The sequence below is a fragment of the Heterodontus francisci genome, chromosome 5 (genome assembly GCF_036365525.1).
Source record: "Heterodontus francisci isolate sHetFra1 chromosome 5, sHetFra1.hap1, whole genome shotgun sequence".
NCBI classification, from domain to species: Eukaryota; Metazoa; Chordata; class Chondrichthyes; order Heterodontiformes; family Heterodontidae; genus Heterodontus; species Heterodontus francisci.
Genome location: NC_090375.1, coordinates 156371061 through 156387614, shown reverse-complemented (window position 1 = coordinate 156387614; position 16554 = coordinate 156371061). Strand labels below are relative to the sequence as shown.

The 16554-nt window shown below is 48.4% G+C and overlaps 1 protein-coding gene across 2 annotated transcripts in view; it reads right to left on the bottom strand.

The window, feature by feature from the left end:
- Window positions 1–16554, bottom strand: part of itga9 (integrin, alpha 9) — a 550508-nt gene that overhangs the window by 70478 nt on the left and 463476 nt on the right. For both annotated transcript variants that reach the window (XM_068032283.1, XM_068032284.1), the window contains one exon: window positions 12316–12423. In XM_068032283.1, the coding sequence (XP_067888384.1) occupies window positions 12316–12423 (108 nt within the window). The remainder of the gene's footprint in view (window positions 1–12315; window positions 12424–16554) is intronic.

Genomic DNA, 16554 nt, shown 5'->3' with positions numbered 1-16554 from the left:
AAAGGGTATGGACAAAGGTGGGTAAGTCGAGGTGAGGTACAGATCAGCTGTGATCGAATTGAATGGTGCAGCGAGCCCATCGGGCTGAATGGCCTACTCCTGTTCATATGTAAGAGTTAGGGAGTACTTTGGCAGAAAATCTAGTACAATAGCCTTAGCCCATGATGGGCTTGACTTTTCCCTGATATACAATACTATATAAAATTGTTGTTACAGCCACTACACCCATTTTGTTCCCTAATCTTTCATTTCAATGATGACACATGAAATAAAACATTTTAAAAATGAGTAATTTGAGAACATAATATAATTGCCACTATAAAAAAGGGAAAGGGCTGTCAAATATCTAAAGCTGGTTCGCTGATCTTCTGGCATGGAGCTGATTCCAGCAGTGCAGAATCCTACTAAATAAAATGCACATACTGGACCGAATTTAGTGAGCCCAATGCCAGGACTGGCGTCGGGTCTGGAAATGGATACTGTTCCTGTTTGTCATAAGGGTGGCTGCCCCACCGCGATCACATGGCAGGCGCCCATTTTGTATAGTGGAGGCGTGGGGCCCCCTCATCACGCAGTGGGGGTGGGAGGCAAGATGCCAACTACAACATCAGATGGATCCAGAGCAGGTGCTGGCGCCATATTTAAAGCCCTGCTGGCCCTGCTTTCATTGCCGCCTAAGTCTCATTTGCTGTTTCCTGTTCACTGTTGAAACTGGTGTTGGAGTGACTCCTGGATACCCCCAAAACTCCGAGATGGACCCCACAGGATGGCCAAGCCAAGACACAGGATGGCCCTACGATTAATGATGCCTCCCTCCAGATTCTCCTCCTGGCTGCAAGGGAAAGGTGGAAGGTGCTCTTCCCCAGCGATGGTACGAAGAGGTCCTCCCGCCTGACTAAGTAAGCTTGGATGGAGATTGCTGAGGAGGTCAGCAGCCGTGGGGTCAGCAGCCATGGGGTCAGCAGCATCCCAAAATCTGCAATGCCTAACCCACAGGTTTTTGATCTTTCATGCATGTCAGTCCCCCTAGGAGACACCAGCAGAAGGGGGTCAGATGTCCACTTCTGGGGAGGAGGAGCACTCAGAGGATGCACTGTCCAATGACTCTCATGCACCTTCCACCAGTGCAGATACTTTCACCTTGGTGGGTAACCACTCCGCTGTAGAATCAGGGTCACAAGCTGGCATCACATACGCGCCCAAGCAGCTGTCTGAGGCTGAGAAAGCTGAGGCCACTGACAGTAGGAGGACTGTGAACATAAGAAATAGGAGCAGGAGTAGGCCATTCAGCCCCTCGAACCTGCTCCACCATTCAATGAGATCATGGCTAATCTGATTGTGGCCTTAACTCCACTTTCCTGCCTGCCCCCTGATAACCCTTGACTCCCTTGTCAATCAGAAATCTGTCTAACTCCGATTTGAATATATTCAGTGACCCAGCCTCAACTGCTCTCTGGGGAACAGAAATCCAAACACTAAAAAGCCTCTGAGAGAAGAAATTCCCCTTCATATCAGTCTTAAATGGGAGACCCCTTAATTTGAAATTGTGCCCCGAGTTCCAGATTCCCCGATAAGGGGAAACATCCTCTCAGCATCTACCCCATCAAGCCCTCTCAGAATTTTATATGTTTCAATAAGATCACCTCTCATTCTTCTAAACTTCAATGAGTATAGGCTGAACCTGCTCAATCTTTCCTCATAAGACAAACCCTTTATCCCAGGAATCAGCCTAGTGAACCTTCTCTGAACTGCTTCCAATGCAAATATGTCCCTCCTTAAATAAGGAGACCAAAGCTGTACACAGTAATCTTGGTGCATCCTCAACAATGCCCTTTACAGTTGTAGCAAGACTTCCCTACTTTCATACTCCAATCCTCTTGCAATAAAGGCCAACATTCCATTTGCCTTGCTGTACCTGGATGCTGTGGGTGGCCAGGCCCATGCTGAGCCCCAGGATGGAGACTAGCCTCTGGTATCGACGGCACAGGGCATGCAGGAGTTGCAGAGGGAGGTAAGGCAACATCTGGTGGTGATGCCGGAGGCCATGCGCAGTCATGAGCGGACGATAAAAGAGTCCATCCATGGCATGACTGCTGCCATATCTCAGGCATGTGAGCACAAGGCTTCCTCCACCAAAAGGTTGGCGACCCTCATGGAGAGCCAGATCCCATAGTGTGAGACCTGCACATCATCAACTTGGCCATGAGCTCAACGCAGTAGGGGCAAAGTGAGAGAAGGACAGGACGCCTGGAGTCTTCTCCAGCTCTTCGCCCTTCTCTGGTGAGCACAAAGGGTCAAGTGAGCCTTGAAAGGGAGGAAGAGTGGCTGACCTCCACATCTGGGGGCTCCCTTCAGGGTGATCAGAGTGTGGACAGTGACTCCTTGGCCCCTTCGCCAGTGAGCCCGACTCCAATAGCCACGATGCCTGAGCATATTCCTGCACCAGTGCAAGAAACCCTCAGGCAGCCAGGGCCCTCCAGACCTCAGACAGCAAGAGGACGGCCACTGAAGTCATCACAGGCCAAGGGGCAGCCTAATCTGCAGCCTGCCTCCAGCCCAGCAGCTGTCACTGGGTTCATAGGTGTTTGACATCTGATTTGCGATGACTAATATAAAGTTCTTTGGTCAACCCATTAACACCCATTGTATAAAAGTGATTATTCTATTATGCCTTAATTATGAGCTGTTGACTTCACCCTTCCCCAGTGTGGATTGCCAATTTAAGCACAGCCCTTACTTACATATGATCTCTCATGGGCACGAGTGTTTGTTTCAGCAGAGCGCAAGTCAGGGAACACAAATGGAAAGGAAGTATCAGTCTATACACATTGAGGTGAGTCTGTATTGGCTTCTTTGTGAGTGAATATCAGGGTGGCTGGAAGTGGCTAAGTATGATATTATCTCTTGCCTCCTTAGCCTGGCCTCCGGTGCGAGGGCTTTAACATCCAGTTCTGCTTGCTGCTCTTCCTCCTTCACGTCCTCCTCGTTGGTGGAGGAGTGTCGCTCAGGCACCTCATTGTCATGTAAGGCCTTCCCCCTCTTCAGGGCTGGATTGTGTGGACCACAACAGACCACCATGATATGCAACACCCTCGCAGGGGCATAAAGCAGGTCTCCACTGGATTGATCAAGGTAGCGAATCTCATCTTTAGAAGTCCAATGGCCTGCTCAATGGTCAAGGGGAGGCGGTGGCGTAGTGGCATTGTCACTGGACTAGTAACCCAGAGACCCAGGGTATTGTTCTGGGGACACGGGTTCAAATCCCACAACAGCAGAAGGTGGAATTTGAATTCAATTAATAAATCTGGAATTAAAAAGCTAGTCTAATGATGGCCATGAAACCATTGTCGATTGTTGTAAAAACCCACCTGGTTTACTAATGTCCTTTAGGGAAAGAAATCTGCTGCTCTTACCTGGTCTGGCCTACATGTGACTCCAGACCCAAAGCAATATGGTTGACTCTTACATGCCCTCTGACATGGCCTAGCAAGCCACTCAGTTGTATCTAACCGCTAAGAAGTCAATAAAAAAAGGAATGAAACCAGACAGACCACCCAGCATCAACCGAGGCACCGGAAATGACAACGGCAAACCCAGTCCTGTCGACCCTGCAAAGTCCTCCTTACTAACATCTGGGGGCTTGTGCCAAAGTTGGGAGAGCTGTCCCACAGACTAGTCAAGCAACAGCCTGACATAGTCATACTCACGAAACAATACCTGACAATGTCCCAGACACTGCCATCACCATCCCCGGGTATGTCCTGTTCCACCGGCAAGATAGACCCAGCAGAGGTGGCGGCACAGTGATATACAGTAGGGAGGGAGTTGCCCTGGGAGTTCTCAACATTAACTCTGGACCCCATGAAGTCTCATGGCATCAGATCAAACATAGACAAGGAAACTTTCTGCTGATTACCACCTACCGCCCTCCCTCAGCTCATGAGTCAGTACTCCTCCATGTTGAACTGAACTTGGAGGAAGCACTGCGGGTGGTGGCAAGGGCGCAGAATGTACTCTGGGTGGGGGACTTCAATGTCCATCACCAAGAGTGGCTTGGTAGCACCACTACTGACCGAGCTGGCTGAGTACTAAAGGACATATCTGCTAGACTGGGTATGCGGTAGCTGGTGAGGGAACCAACAAGCGGGGAAAACATACTTCACCTCGTCCTCACCAGTCTGCCTGCCACAGATGCACCTGTCCATGACAGTACTGGTAGGAGTGACCAAAGCACAGTTGTTGTGGAGACGAAGTCCTGCCTTCACATTGAGGATACCCTCCATCGTGTTGTGTGGCACTACCACCGGGACAGATTTCGAACAGATCTAGCAATGCAAAACTGGGCATCCATGAGCGCTGCGGGCCATCAGCAGCAGCAGACCTGTACTCAACCACAATCTGTAATCTCATGGCCCGAGATATACCCCACTCTACCATTACCATCAAGCCAGGAGACCAACCCTGGTTCAATGAAGAGTGCAGGAGGACATGCCAGGAGCAGCACCAGGCATACCTCAAAATGAGGTGTCAACCTCGTGAAGCTACAACACAGGACTATCTGCGTGCCAAACTGCATAAGCAGCATGCGATAGACAGAGCTAAGCGATCCCATAACCAACGGATCAGATCTAAGTCCTGCCACATCCAGCCATGAGTGGTGGTAGACAATTAAACAACTAAATGGAGGAGATGGCTCCACAAATATCTCCATCCTCAATGATGGGGGAGCCTAGCACATCAGTGCGAAAGATAAGGCTGAAGTATTTGCAACAATCTTCAGCCAGAAGTGCCGAGTTGATGATCCATCTTGGCCTCCTCCTGATGTCCCCAGCATCACAGATGCCAGACTTCAGCCAATTTGATTCATTCCGCGTGATATCAAAACGACTGAAGGCACTGGATACAGCAAAGGCTATGGGCCCTGACAATATTCTGGCAATGGTACTGAAGACCTGTGCTACAGAACTTGCCGCGCCCTTGCCAAGCTGTTCCAGTACAGCTACAACACTGGCACCTACCCTGCAATGTGGAAAATTGCCCAGGTATGTACTGCACACAAAAAGCAGGACAAGTCCAACCCACCCAATTACTGCCCCATCAGTCTACTCTCAATCATAAGTAACGTGATGGATGGTGTCATCAACAGTGCCATCAAGTAGCACTTGCTTAGCAATAACCTGCTCAGTGACGCTCAGTTTGGGTTCTGCCAGGCCCACTCAGATCCTGACCTCATTACAGCCTTGGTTCAAACATGGACAAAAGAGTTGAACTCAAGAGGTGAGGTAAGAGTGACTGCCCTTGACATCAAGGTAGCATTTGACTGATTATGGCATCAAGGAGCCCTAGCAAAACTGAGGTCAGTGGGTATCAGGGGGAAAACCCTCTGCTGTCTGGAGTCATACATAGCGCAAAGGAAGATGGTTGTGGTTGTTGGATGTCAATCATCTGAGCTCCAGGACATCACTGTAGGAGTTTCTCAGGGTAGTGTCCGAGGCCCAACCATCTTCAGCTGTTTCATCAATGACCTTCCTTCAATCATAAGGTCAGAAGTGGGGATGTTCGCTGATGATTGAACAATGTTCAGCAACATTCGTGACTCCTTACGTATTGAAGCAGTCCATGTAGAAATGCAGCAAGACCTGGGCAAACATCCAGGCTTGGGCTGAGAAGTGGCAAGTAACATTCACGCCACACAAGTGCCAGGCAATGACCATCTCCAACAAGAGAGAATCTAACCATCTTCCCTTGACATTCAATGGCATTACCAACGCTGAATCCTCCACTATTAACATCCTAGGGGCTACCATTGACCAGAAACTGAACTGTAGTAGCCATATAAATACCATGGCTACAAGAGCAGGTCAGAGGCTAGGAATCCTGAGTAACTCAACTCCTGACTCCCCAAAGTCTGTCCACCATCTACCAGGTACAATTCAGGAGTGTGATAGAATACTGTCCACTTGCCTGGATAGATGCAGCTCCAACAACACTCAAGAAGCTCGACACCATCCAGGACAAAGCAGCCCACTTGATTAGCACCCCATCTACAAACATTCACTCCCTCCACCACCGACGCACAGTGGCAGCAGTGTGTACCATCTACAAGATGCACTGCAGCAATGCACCAAGGCTCCTTCGAAGGCACCTTCCAAACCCGCGGCCTCTACCAACTAGAAGGACAAGGGCAGCAAATGCATGGGAACACCACCACCTGCAAGTTCCCATCCAAGTTACACACCATCCTGACTTGGAACTATATTGCCGTTCCTTCACTGTCGCTGGGTCAAACTCCCTTCCTAACAGTGCTGTACCTACCCCACATGGACTGCAGTGGTTCAAGAAGGCAGCTCACCACTACCTTCTCAAGGGCAATTAGGGATGGCAATAAATGCTGGCCTGGCCAGCGACGCCCACATCCCATGAATGAATAAAAGAAAACTCGGGTGGAGCCATGGCAATTGTCACACCTCTCCTCCGCTGTATTGTAAGGGTCCCTCAAAGAAGCCATGTCTTCAGTGGGTAGCCCTTGTCTCCGAGAATCCTTCCCTGAAGGCAAGTAGGGGGCCTGAAAAGCTGTGGCACCAGGGACTGTTGAAGTACTTAGGCATCATGGCTACTTTCCGGGAAGCGGGCACACAACTGCAAAAAACGCTTTTGGTGGTCGCAGACCGTTGTTTGTTGATGGAATGGAAGCCCTTCCTGTTGATAAAAGCAGATGGCTAGTCTGTTGGACCCTGGATGGCCACATGTGTGCAATCTATCACCCTTTACACCTGGGGAAATCCAGCGATGGGCACTAATCCAAAGGCCCTCTCGGCCTGACTGTCAGGGTCGGTCCTGTAGCACATAGTCGCTGGCCCTCTTGAACATGACATTGGTCACCTCCTTGATGCAGCAGTGGGCTGCTGCCTGGGAGACCCCACATATGTCCCCAGTGGAACCCAGGGATGATTCAGACACGTGATCTTCGGGGCATAGGGTGATTCCCAAATCCCATAGGTTGCAACTCGTCCTGCAGCATGACGCATAGGTCGGTGATGGCCTCTCTGGAGAGGCTCAGTCTTCGCTGACAATGGTGCTCAGACATTTGGAGATCGCTGATTCAAGACCAGTACACTCTGGCACACGTGGGCCCTTTTTGGCATGACTGGCTGCTGTTGCTCTGGTCGTGGAGTTTCATGCCCAGCAGCCAGTTGTCGTTCCCTCCGTCGGAGGCGCTGCATCACCAAAAATACAAGGTGTATGAGACACATATCAGGTGACCAGTGGGCCTCCAGAGTGCTGTTGATACAGAGATGACCCTGCCTTGGTAACTGAGATCTTTCTACTTCTCCCGGTCGGCTCGTTGATGACCCTCAGTGCCCACTATAGTTGATGGCCAACTCTCTCATCCAGCAGTATGGGCAACCAAACATTACACATAACAGATTGTTCGTCAGATACAGCCACCCAAACCCAAGCACCCCCCACCCCTTGCAGAGCCCCCGAAACCCAGACCTACCCTTGCAGAGCCCCCGAAGCCTGCCGCAGTGTCGCCAAGATCCCAATTCCCAACCCCGCAGAGGCCTTGAGACCCCGCACCCCCCCCCCCGCAGAGCCACCGAGACCCACTACAGAGCCCCCGAGCCCCTGACCCCCCCCCTACCCGCAGAGCCCCCGAGACCCTGAGCCCCCGCAGATCCCCCTTTACCCCGACCACCCCCCGCAGAGCCCGACCCTCCCCGCAGGGCTGACCCCAACACCCACTACCCCGCAGATCCCCCAAGACCCCAAGCACCCCCACCCCTGCAGAGATCCCAAGACCCCAACACACAGAGCCCCTGAGATACCGACACTACCCCTGCAGGGCCCCCAAGCCCGGACACCCATGTAAAGCCACTGAGACCTGGACGTCCCCCATGAGAGCTGCTGAATTCCAGACCCCGCCCCTGCAGTGTACCTGAGACCCGGAAGCCCCCCCCCCCCCTCCGCAGAGTCGCTGAGACCCGGATCCCTCCCCCGCAGAGCTGCCGACACTCGGACCCCCCCCTCCCTGGCAGAGCCACCGAGACCCTGACACCCTCCCCCCGCAAAGCCCCCAAGACTTCGATCCCCATGCAGAGCCCAACACCTGGGCCCCGCTGCAGAGCCACAGAGAGGTGGACGACCCACCCCTGCTGTGCTGCTGAGACCTGGACCCACCCCACCCCGCAGAGCTGCTGAGACCCCAACCTCTCTTGCAGAACGCACAGCACTGCAGTCCAAAAATGGCCTCCGCACCTTCCTCTCCCCCGATGCAGCGCTGGTCATGGCTGTCTCCCCATCGCGACACTGAAGCCTCACCTCAGTGCCTCCAGCCTCCAATGGTCATGAACCCGAAGGCATATGGGTGCCACCCGCCATCCACTTTATCCCAAGCCTCCCATTAAATCGCAGCAAGAGATGCAAATGTATTTAAAGTAAGTATTTTACAATTTAAAATGCATTCCCGTTGCATCAGCCCGTCAATTCTGCTTCAGTGCTCTCCTACCACGGAAAAAATCTGGAACCAATGTCACGACGCTGGATTTCCAATGGACCTTTCTGATGCAATTCTTTGTTCCCCACCCGCACCCCCCCCCCCTCCCTTCCTGCTTTAAACGCTGCACAAAATTCTGCCCACTAAATTAGAAGACTACTATTAAATGAACTTAAATACTCTAACACTGTTGTACTATTTGGAAAGACACAAATCACTAATGCAACATGTACACCGACAGTTCCATTCAATGTTCTCAAGAGACAATACAGGTTTAATTTTTTTCCACAAAAGTGAGATGGGGAACCTTAGCATCCGCCTGCTATTGCTGAACAGAATGCTTCCTTCCTTTAGAAAAGGAAGAAACAACATCACTGGTGCCAACCACTGGGGAACATATGTGCCCTATCTGACTGTAGTTTGTTGGAGAAGGGATACTTGAGTAGAATAAATAAACATGATAGATAGCAGAAGAAAGTAGATATGTTTGGGCCTGAATGATCAGTTCAGTTGCCATTTATATTAAGCTGATTCCTTCTTTTCGTCTTTGCCTTTCTGATGTCATTGTAAAAAAAGTAATCATTAATGCTAGAAACAAGAGTTGAAGCTGTTATTTAATAGTAATTATTTTGTTAAGGGAATTAAGGAGCATGTCTGCAATTACCTTGCACAACTCAAGTGATTATCCATTAATCTTTGTACTCTTCACTCTGCCTTCACTTTTGTATGTGTTCAGGTGCTCATGACCAGATTGTATGTACCAACTTCAAGAAAGGTTTCGGATGTGTAGTTCACACAACTAATTTTATACAAATTTGCACGATTGGTTATGGGACTCAGAGTAAAAGATGCAGGGAAGGGAGTTAATTTCCGCCGAGGTTCTCCTGCTCATCCATCATAACTTTGGCAGAAGAACCGCAGAAGACCAGGTAAACCCAGCTCAATGTTTACAACGTTTTTCCAGGGATTTTACAGCTGCAGACAAATAGGAGAAACCCTGCTGAAATTTACTACTAAGGATTTTACAATAATAAACTTTGCATTAACTAAAGCACTTTGGAATGCCTCTGATAGAGATAGATATCAGAGAATACAAAGCACATCATGAAACATAAAGCAATGACTACCCTACCTTCAAAGTTATATTAATGCATTGGAAAGTTTAGAGTGCAGTAACAAGCATGCATCTGGGTCTTAAAGTTCTAAGTTATGAGAAGAAGCCTACAGAAATCTGCTTATTTTTAATTAAATGCCATTTTTTTCCTTCGTAACATCAACTCATAAGTAATTAATTAGTGCAAAGTGTGAAAGATGTTTTTTTTTTATTTGTGTGTGGGATGTGAGCATCACTGGCTAGGCCAGCATTTATTGCCCATCCACTATTGTCCTTGACCTGAGTGGCTTGCTGGGCCATTTTAAGAGTCAACCACATTGCTGTGAGTTTGGAGTCACATGTAGGCCAAATAGGACAATAGATTTCCGTCCCGAAGGACATTAGTGAACCAGATGCGTTTTTACAACAATCAACAATGGTTTCATGTTCATCTTTAGACTAGCTTTTTAATTCCAGATATATTAATTGAATTCAAATTTCACCATCATAGTGGGATTCAAACCCATATCCCCACAGCATTAGCCTGGGCTCTGGAGTATTAGTCTAGTGACATTATCACTATGCCACCACCTCCCATTAAATGGGAGCTTTATCTTTCTTGATTTCATTGGGCAAAAGACAGAGAGGAGCTATAATCCAGTTTTCTAAAATGTTGAAAGCCATGGATAATGTGGACACAAGCAGTTTACTTCACCTGGTCCATGAGCTCAGTACTAGAGTACACAAGTTCAACATTAGCAAAGTGAATTCAGACACTAGAGATTTTTTTCACTGAAAACTGGATACTGAGAACAAACTTCAATTATCATATTAATTGACAACTCCTCAAAAGGGGACAGATACCTGACAAAGAATGGGATTAATGGTTTTAAAGCTAACTACAGATTGAGATGAACAAAATCTTTATAGTTCAATTAGGCTCCAGTCCTGTTGGGATCATAGGAGCATTATTTGTGGAATGCAATTTGTCACGCTTCTCCTGAATTTTTACTTGATTGCCTTTGGCAGGAGGGAGAGCTGTTATAAAAACAAGAAACGCTGGAAATACTCAGCAGGTCTGGCAGCATCTGTAGAGAGAGAAGCAGAGCTAACATTTCAGGTCAGTGACCCTTCACCAGAACTGTTATAGTTTTACCTTCTTGGACCTTTTAACTCTGGTTATTCACCAGCGTCATGTGGTCAGAGAACATGGGTAAACTGTTGTCTTTATTTCTCCTGGCACAGAAGCTTCATACACCAGGAGCTTTAATTTATGGGCCCCACTGAGACAGGCTTGGAGGTGGGGAGGTCCATAGAATTGCGACAGGAGGTGGAAGGGATCGGATGGCCCATCGCCTTCCCGTCGCATCGGAATTTAGTTGAGAGCGGGGTAGGCCGACAACGGCCTTCCCGCCCAGACGCGAATTGAGGCCCTTAAGTGGCTTATACCAGTGACTTAAGGGCCTCTGCCTGCCACTGCTGAGATTTAACCAGCGGCGCAGGGGGCCTTCACCTCGCAGGGAGGCTGCCCAATAAAACAAGGCAACCTCCTTGTGGGCTTGGTGGGGGGAGTGGCTAGAGCATGGCTACCCAACCCGGACCCGACGACATGTGTCGGTGTCGGGTTCGGGTCAGATCGTTCTTCTGGGTCCGGCATTTGGGCTCAGGTCGGGTCAGGCCGGACACACTCTATCACCACCTCTAGTAAGTGGCTCCAATGTTAATGTACTTTTTTGACTAGAAAGGTTGGTTAGTTACAGTTTTTTTAAGCTTGTGCAGATAAGTAACAAAGTGAAAAACGGAAGGTAGGTTAACTGATAGTCGGGCGGGTTGGGTCAGGTCGGGGTGGGAAAAAATGAAAGGACTCAGGCCAGGTCAGATGTGGTTCTGTCGGGTATGGGTCAGGTTTCATTTGCAGACCCAAGCCGGCCTTTGAGGGGGTCCTCCTCCGTGGGCAATCTGTGGCCCATGGAGAACTCCCGTCAGGAAAATCACCACATACATTCACCTCCCTCCCTCTGCATTAAATGCCTACCCTCCCTCCCACCACCCCCCCACCCCTCCACTTTCCAGGCCTGCTGGTCTGGCCCCAGTGACCCCACCTCACTTACCTTGGGTCCAGGCTCCAGCGCTGGGCCTGGGCCCAGGCCCAAGGCCTCTTGTAGTACTAAAAGTAACCACGGCTCCCAGTGGCATTGCCGATACTACTAAGCTGCCGGCCCTCTAATTGGCCAGCAGCTCTGGGAGGTGGGATCCCCATCTTTAAAGGCTTGTTGGAAGCAGCAGTTTTATCAGGCAAAACAGCTTTTTCATACTTGCTTATTTTGTTAAAGGGCACTGTACACTTTTCAGAAAATAATTAGTCGCATTGGATAGAGTTAAAAAGCACACCGAAAGTAATCTAAGAACTAGTTCTTTGGCAATAAGAGAATAAAGAGTCCTCGGTCCTGATGTAATGCCTCGTTGCATTCAGTGTCAATCATTTACAAATGCAAATGGACAGAAAAGACAATTTAACAAAATCTAAGCCTCGAAAGTGAACATATGTGGAAAAAAATGAACTTCACCCAAACGACTGACAAAGTCCTATAGTAACTCTGCGATCGCTGCATAGTTTTGTACATGGTGCTATCTACACCTGACAATCAAGTTTCAAAACTAATACGAGCAATTTACTCAAAGGTATTAGGAGACTGCAGGAGTATCAATAATCCAGTGTACTCACCATAGCCTCCTGGACAAGAAAGATGTCAGCTCCATTCGTAAAAAGTCTGCTTGGAATCATAATTTGCACATCAAGTTCTGGCGCACTGCTTGGACCCATGTTTATAACCTTTAATTCAATAAAAAAGAGAAAAAAGGCTGTTATTCGCCCTGTTTGATTCAAACTGTTCTGTTACAAGCATCAGCAATAGCCTCACACCTCAACATAACACTCTCTGGTCTAGTGGCAGAACATGCATTATTTATGGCTCTCTCTTTAATACAGAACTCTGTAAAAGAACATACGATGGTCCTGCAATCCAGAGTCTTTTTTAATGAGTGGAAATCACATGCTGTACAGCCCCAATTTCCAGAGATGTGCCCATGAATGTTGCTCACTGCTGGAAGCACCAGCTTGATTATGTGCCCTTATTTGTCTCATTGTGATATCCTTCTGTATGGATCCCAAAGGTAGCCTTTATAGAGATGGTTTATGTTTTAAAGATCTACTTTCATTGTTTACTCTCTATATAATTATCACAAGTTGGAAACTGTAAAAGAGAAACAAAGGCAGTGCAAAGAAGTGTTGAAGTCGGACTTAATGGCAACTTCCCCTTAATTCTGATTATGGAAAAGCTAAGTAAACACTTAATTACAATTTGTTTTATTTATTGCTGAGTAACTTTTTTTTCCCCCAAAATATACTTTATTCAAAAAAATCTGTAAAAAATGCATTATAAAACATTCAAAACAGCACCAAATTGACATTCCAAAAAGTGCAGTCCTACTCAGGCCCCCTCCTCCAACTCTTTTTCCGGTACATTGATGACTGTATCGGTGCTGTTTCCTGCTCCTGCCCTGAACTGGAAAACTTTATCAACTTTGCTCCTAAGTTCCACCCTTCTCTCACCTTCACATGGTCCATCTTCGACACTTCCCTTCCCTTCCTTGACTTCTCTGTCTCCATCTCTGGAAATAAGCTGTCTACTAATATTCATTCTAAGCCCACCGACTCCCACAGTTACCTCGACTACACTTCTTCACAGCCTGCCTCCTGTAAGGACTCCATTCCATTCTCCCACTTTCTCCATCTCCGACGCATCTGCTCTAATGATGCTACCTTCCACGACAGTGCTTCTGATATGTCTTCTTTTTTCCTCAACCGAGAATTTCCCCCCTCCCACTCTGGTTTACAGGTCCCTCAACTGCGTCCGGCCCATATCCTGCACCTCTACCCTCACCCCTTCCCCTCCCTCCCAGAACCGCGACAGGATTCCCCTTGTCCTCATTTTCCATGCCACCAGCCTCCACATCCACAGGATCATCCTCCGCGATTTCCACCACACCCAGCGTGATGCCACTACCAAACGCATCTTCCCCTCCCTTCCCCTGTCAGCATTCCGAAGGGATTGTTCCCTCTGTGATACCCTGGTCCACTCCTCCATTATCCCTAACACCTTGTCCCCTTCCCACGGCACCGTCCCTTGCAATCGCAAGAGGTGTAATACCTGTCCATTTATCTCCTCTCTCCTCACTATCCAAGGCCCCAAACACTCCTTTCAGGTGAAGCAGCAATTTACTTGTACTTCTTTTTAATATACTGTATTCGCTGAGTTGGCAGGAAAAAAAGACAGAGGCGCAAGGGGAGAGCCAACTGTGCAACAGCCCCAACAAACAAATTTCTCTGCAGCACCTGTGGAAGAGCCTGTCACTCCAGAATTGGCCTTTATAGCCACTCCAGGCGCTGCTTCACAAACCACTGACCACCTCCAGGCGCGTATCCATTGTCTCTCGAGATAAGGAGGCCCAAAAGAATTCGCTGCTCACAATGTGATCTCCTCTACTTGGGGAGACCAAACTCAGATTGGATGATCGCTTTGCGGAACACCTCCGCTCAGTCCGTAAGCATGACCCCGAGCTTCAGGTTGCTTGCCATTTCAACAGCCCCCCATCCCCCGCTGTCATGCTCACATCTCTGTCCTGGGATTGCTGCAGTGTTCCAGCCAACATCAACGCAAGCTCGAGGAACAGCATCTCATTTACTGATAAGGCACGCTACAGCCTACCGGACTGAACATTGAGTTCAATAATTTCAGAGCATGGTGGGTCCCCCTTTTTATGTTTAGTTATTTTTTTCTTTATTTCTTTTTTCTTTTTTATTTGGTTATTTTATTTTAGTTTTTTTTTTAGTTTGTTTAGTTTGTTTCTGCTGTGCCTACCCACTGTTTCTGTTTTTTTTAATGTTGGTGCTTGGAGTGCTTTACAGTCTATTCACACCCTCTCTGTACTGATGCTTTGTCTTTCAGCACACCATTAACATACCGTTTGCCTTTGTTCCATGACACTCTGGTCAGTTATTCTCTGTGACCCTCTGTCCTATCAACACCTTCCTTTTTGTTATTTCTTGCCCCACCCCCGCTTTACTTGCTTAAAATCTTTTACATTTCTAATATTTGTCAGTTCTGATGAAGGGTCACTGACCTGAAACGTTAACTCTGCTTCTCTCTCCACAGATGCTGCCAGACCTCCTGAGTATTTCCAGCATTTCTTGTTTTTATTTCTTCAATACAGGAGTGAGTTACCTCATATCCCTTCCATTCCATTTTACATGTCATGTACATTTTACAGCAAACCCATATCTGGTGTATACAGCCCAAGGGGTTTTGCATGGGTCCAGCCCCTCAGTTCACTTTGGTGGGAGGACCTTACACAGTGGTCTTTTTTTATTGAGCTTTTGCAGCGGCTACCCCAAGCTTTAGTGCGTCCCTCAGCACGTAGTCCTGGACCTTGGAAAGTGCCAGCCTGCAACACTTAGTCGTGGACAACTCTTTGCGCTGGAAGACCAGCAAGTTTCGGGCAGACCAAAGAGCGTCTTTCACCGAATTGATGATCCTCCAGCAGCAGTTGATGTTTATCTCAGTGTACGTCCCTGGGAACAGCCCGTACAGCACAGACACCTGTGTTACAGAACTGCTTGGAATGAACCTCGATAAAAACCACCGCATCTCTTTCCACACCTGCTTTGCAAAGACACATTCCAGAAGGAGGTGGGCAACAGTCTCTTCCCCACTGCAGCCACCGCGAGGGCAGCGTGTGGAGGGGGCGAGACTCCAGGCGTCCAAGCTACGTCTTGGTGCTTGTTTGAAAGTTCTGCTGATGAGGCATTCTGCCAAATGACTTTGGCGGTCTGCTCGGAGAACCATCCGACAGGATCCACCATCTCCTTATCCCATAGGGCCTTGAGGACATTCCGTGCAGACCACTGCCTGATGGATTTGTGGTCAAAGATGTTTTCCCGCAGAAACTTTCCCATGAAGGATAGGTGGTACGGCACGGTCCAACTGGATGGAGTGTTCCACAGCAATGTGACCAGACCCATCCTTTGCAACACCGGGGACAGATAGAACCTCAACACGTACTGACACTTGGTGTTTGCGTACTGGAGCTCTACGCACAGCTTGATGCAGCCGCACACGAAGGTGGTCATCAGGATGAGGGCGACGTTGGGTACATTTTTCCCGCACTTATTCAGAGCTTTGAACATCGTGTCCCTCCGGACCCGGTCCATGTTGGATCTCCAGATAAAGTGGAAAATGGCTCAGGTGACCGCCATGGCGCAGGAGTAGGGTATGGGCCAGACCTGCACCACATACAGCAACAACGTGAGCACCTCACACCTGATGACCAGGTTCTTACCCACAATGGAGAGAGATCGCTGCTCCTATATGCTCAGTTTATGGTGTACCCTGGCTATTCGCTCCTTCCAGGTTTTGGCGCACACCCTGATCCTTCCGAACCATATCCCCAGCACCTTCAGGTAGTCTGACCTAACGGTGAAGGGGACAAAAGATCGGTTGACCCAGTTGCCAAAAAACGTGGCCTCACTCTTGCTGTGGTTAACATTGGCTCCTGAGGCCAGTTCGAACTGGTTGCAGATGCTCATCAGTCTGCAAACGGACAGCAGATCTGAGCAGAGGACAGCGATGTCTTCTTAATTGCTGAGTAATGCTGCTCATGTCATAAGCTGTAGCACTTTAGAAAGAGTCCTGTTGGAGGTAGTCCAACCCTTTTGACCAGAATTAACCAAACCATTTTAACATAATGTCAATTTAAATAAAGTTTTAAACTGCTGGTTATTGAAAGGCCCTTTAAGGTCTCATTCAGGCAAAGACATTTAAAATGTTCTGTTAAGTTCCTTTGACTTGCCTCATAAATTATTCATACCACATGAATCCAATAGGATGGAACTCTTAACACCAGG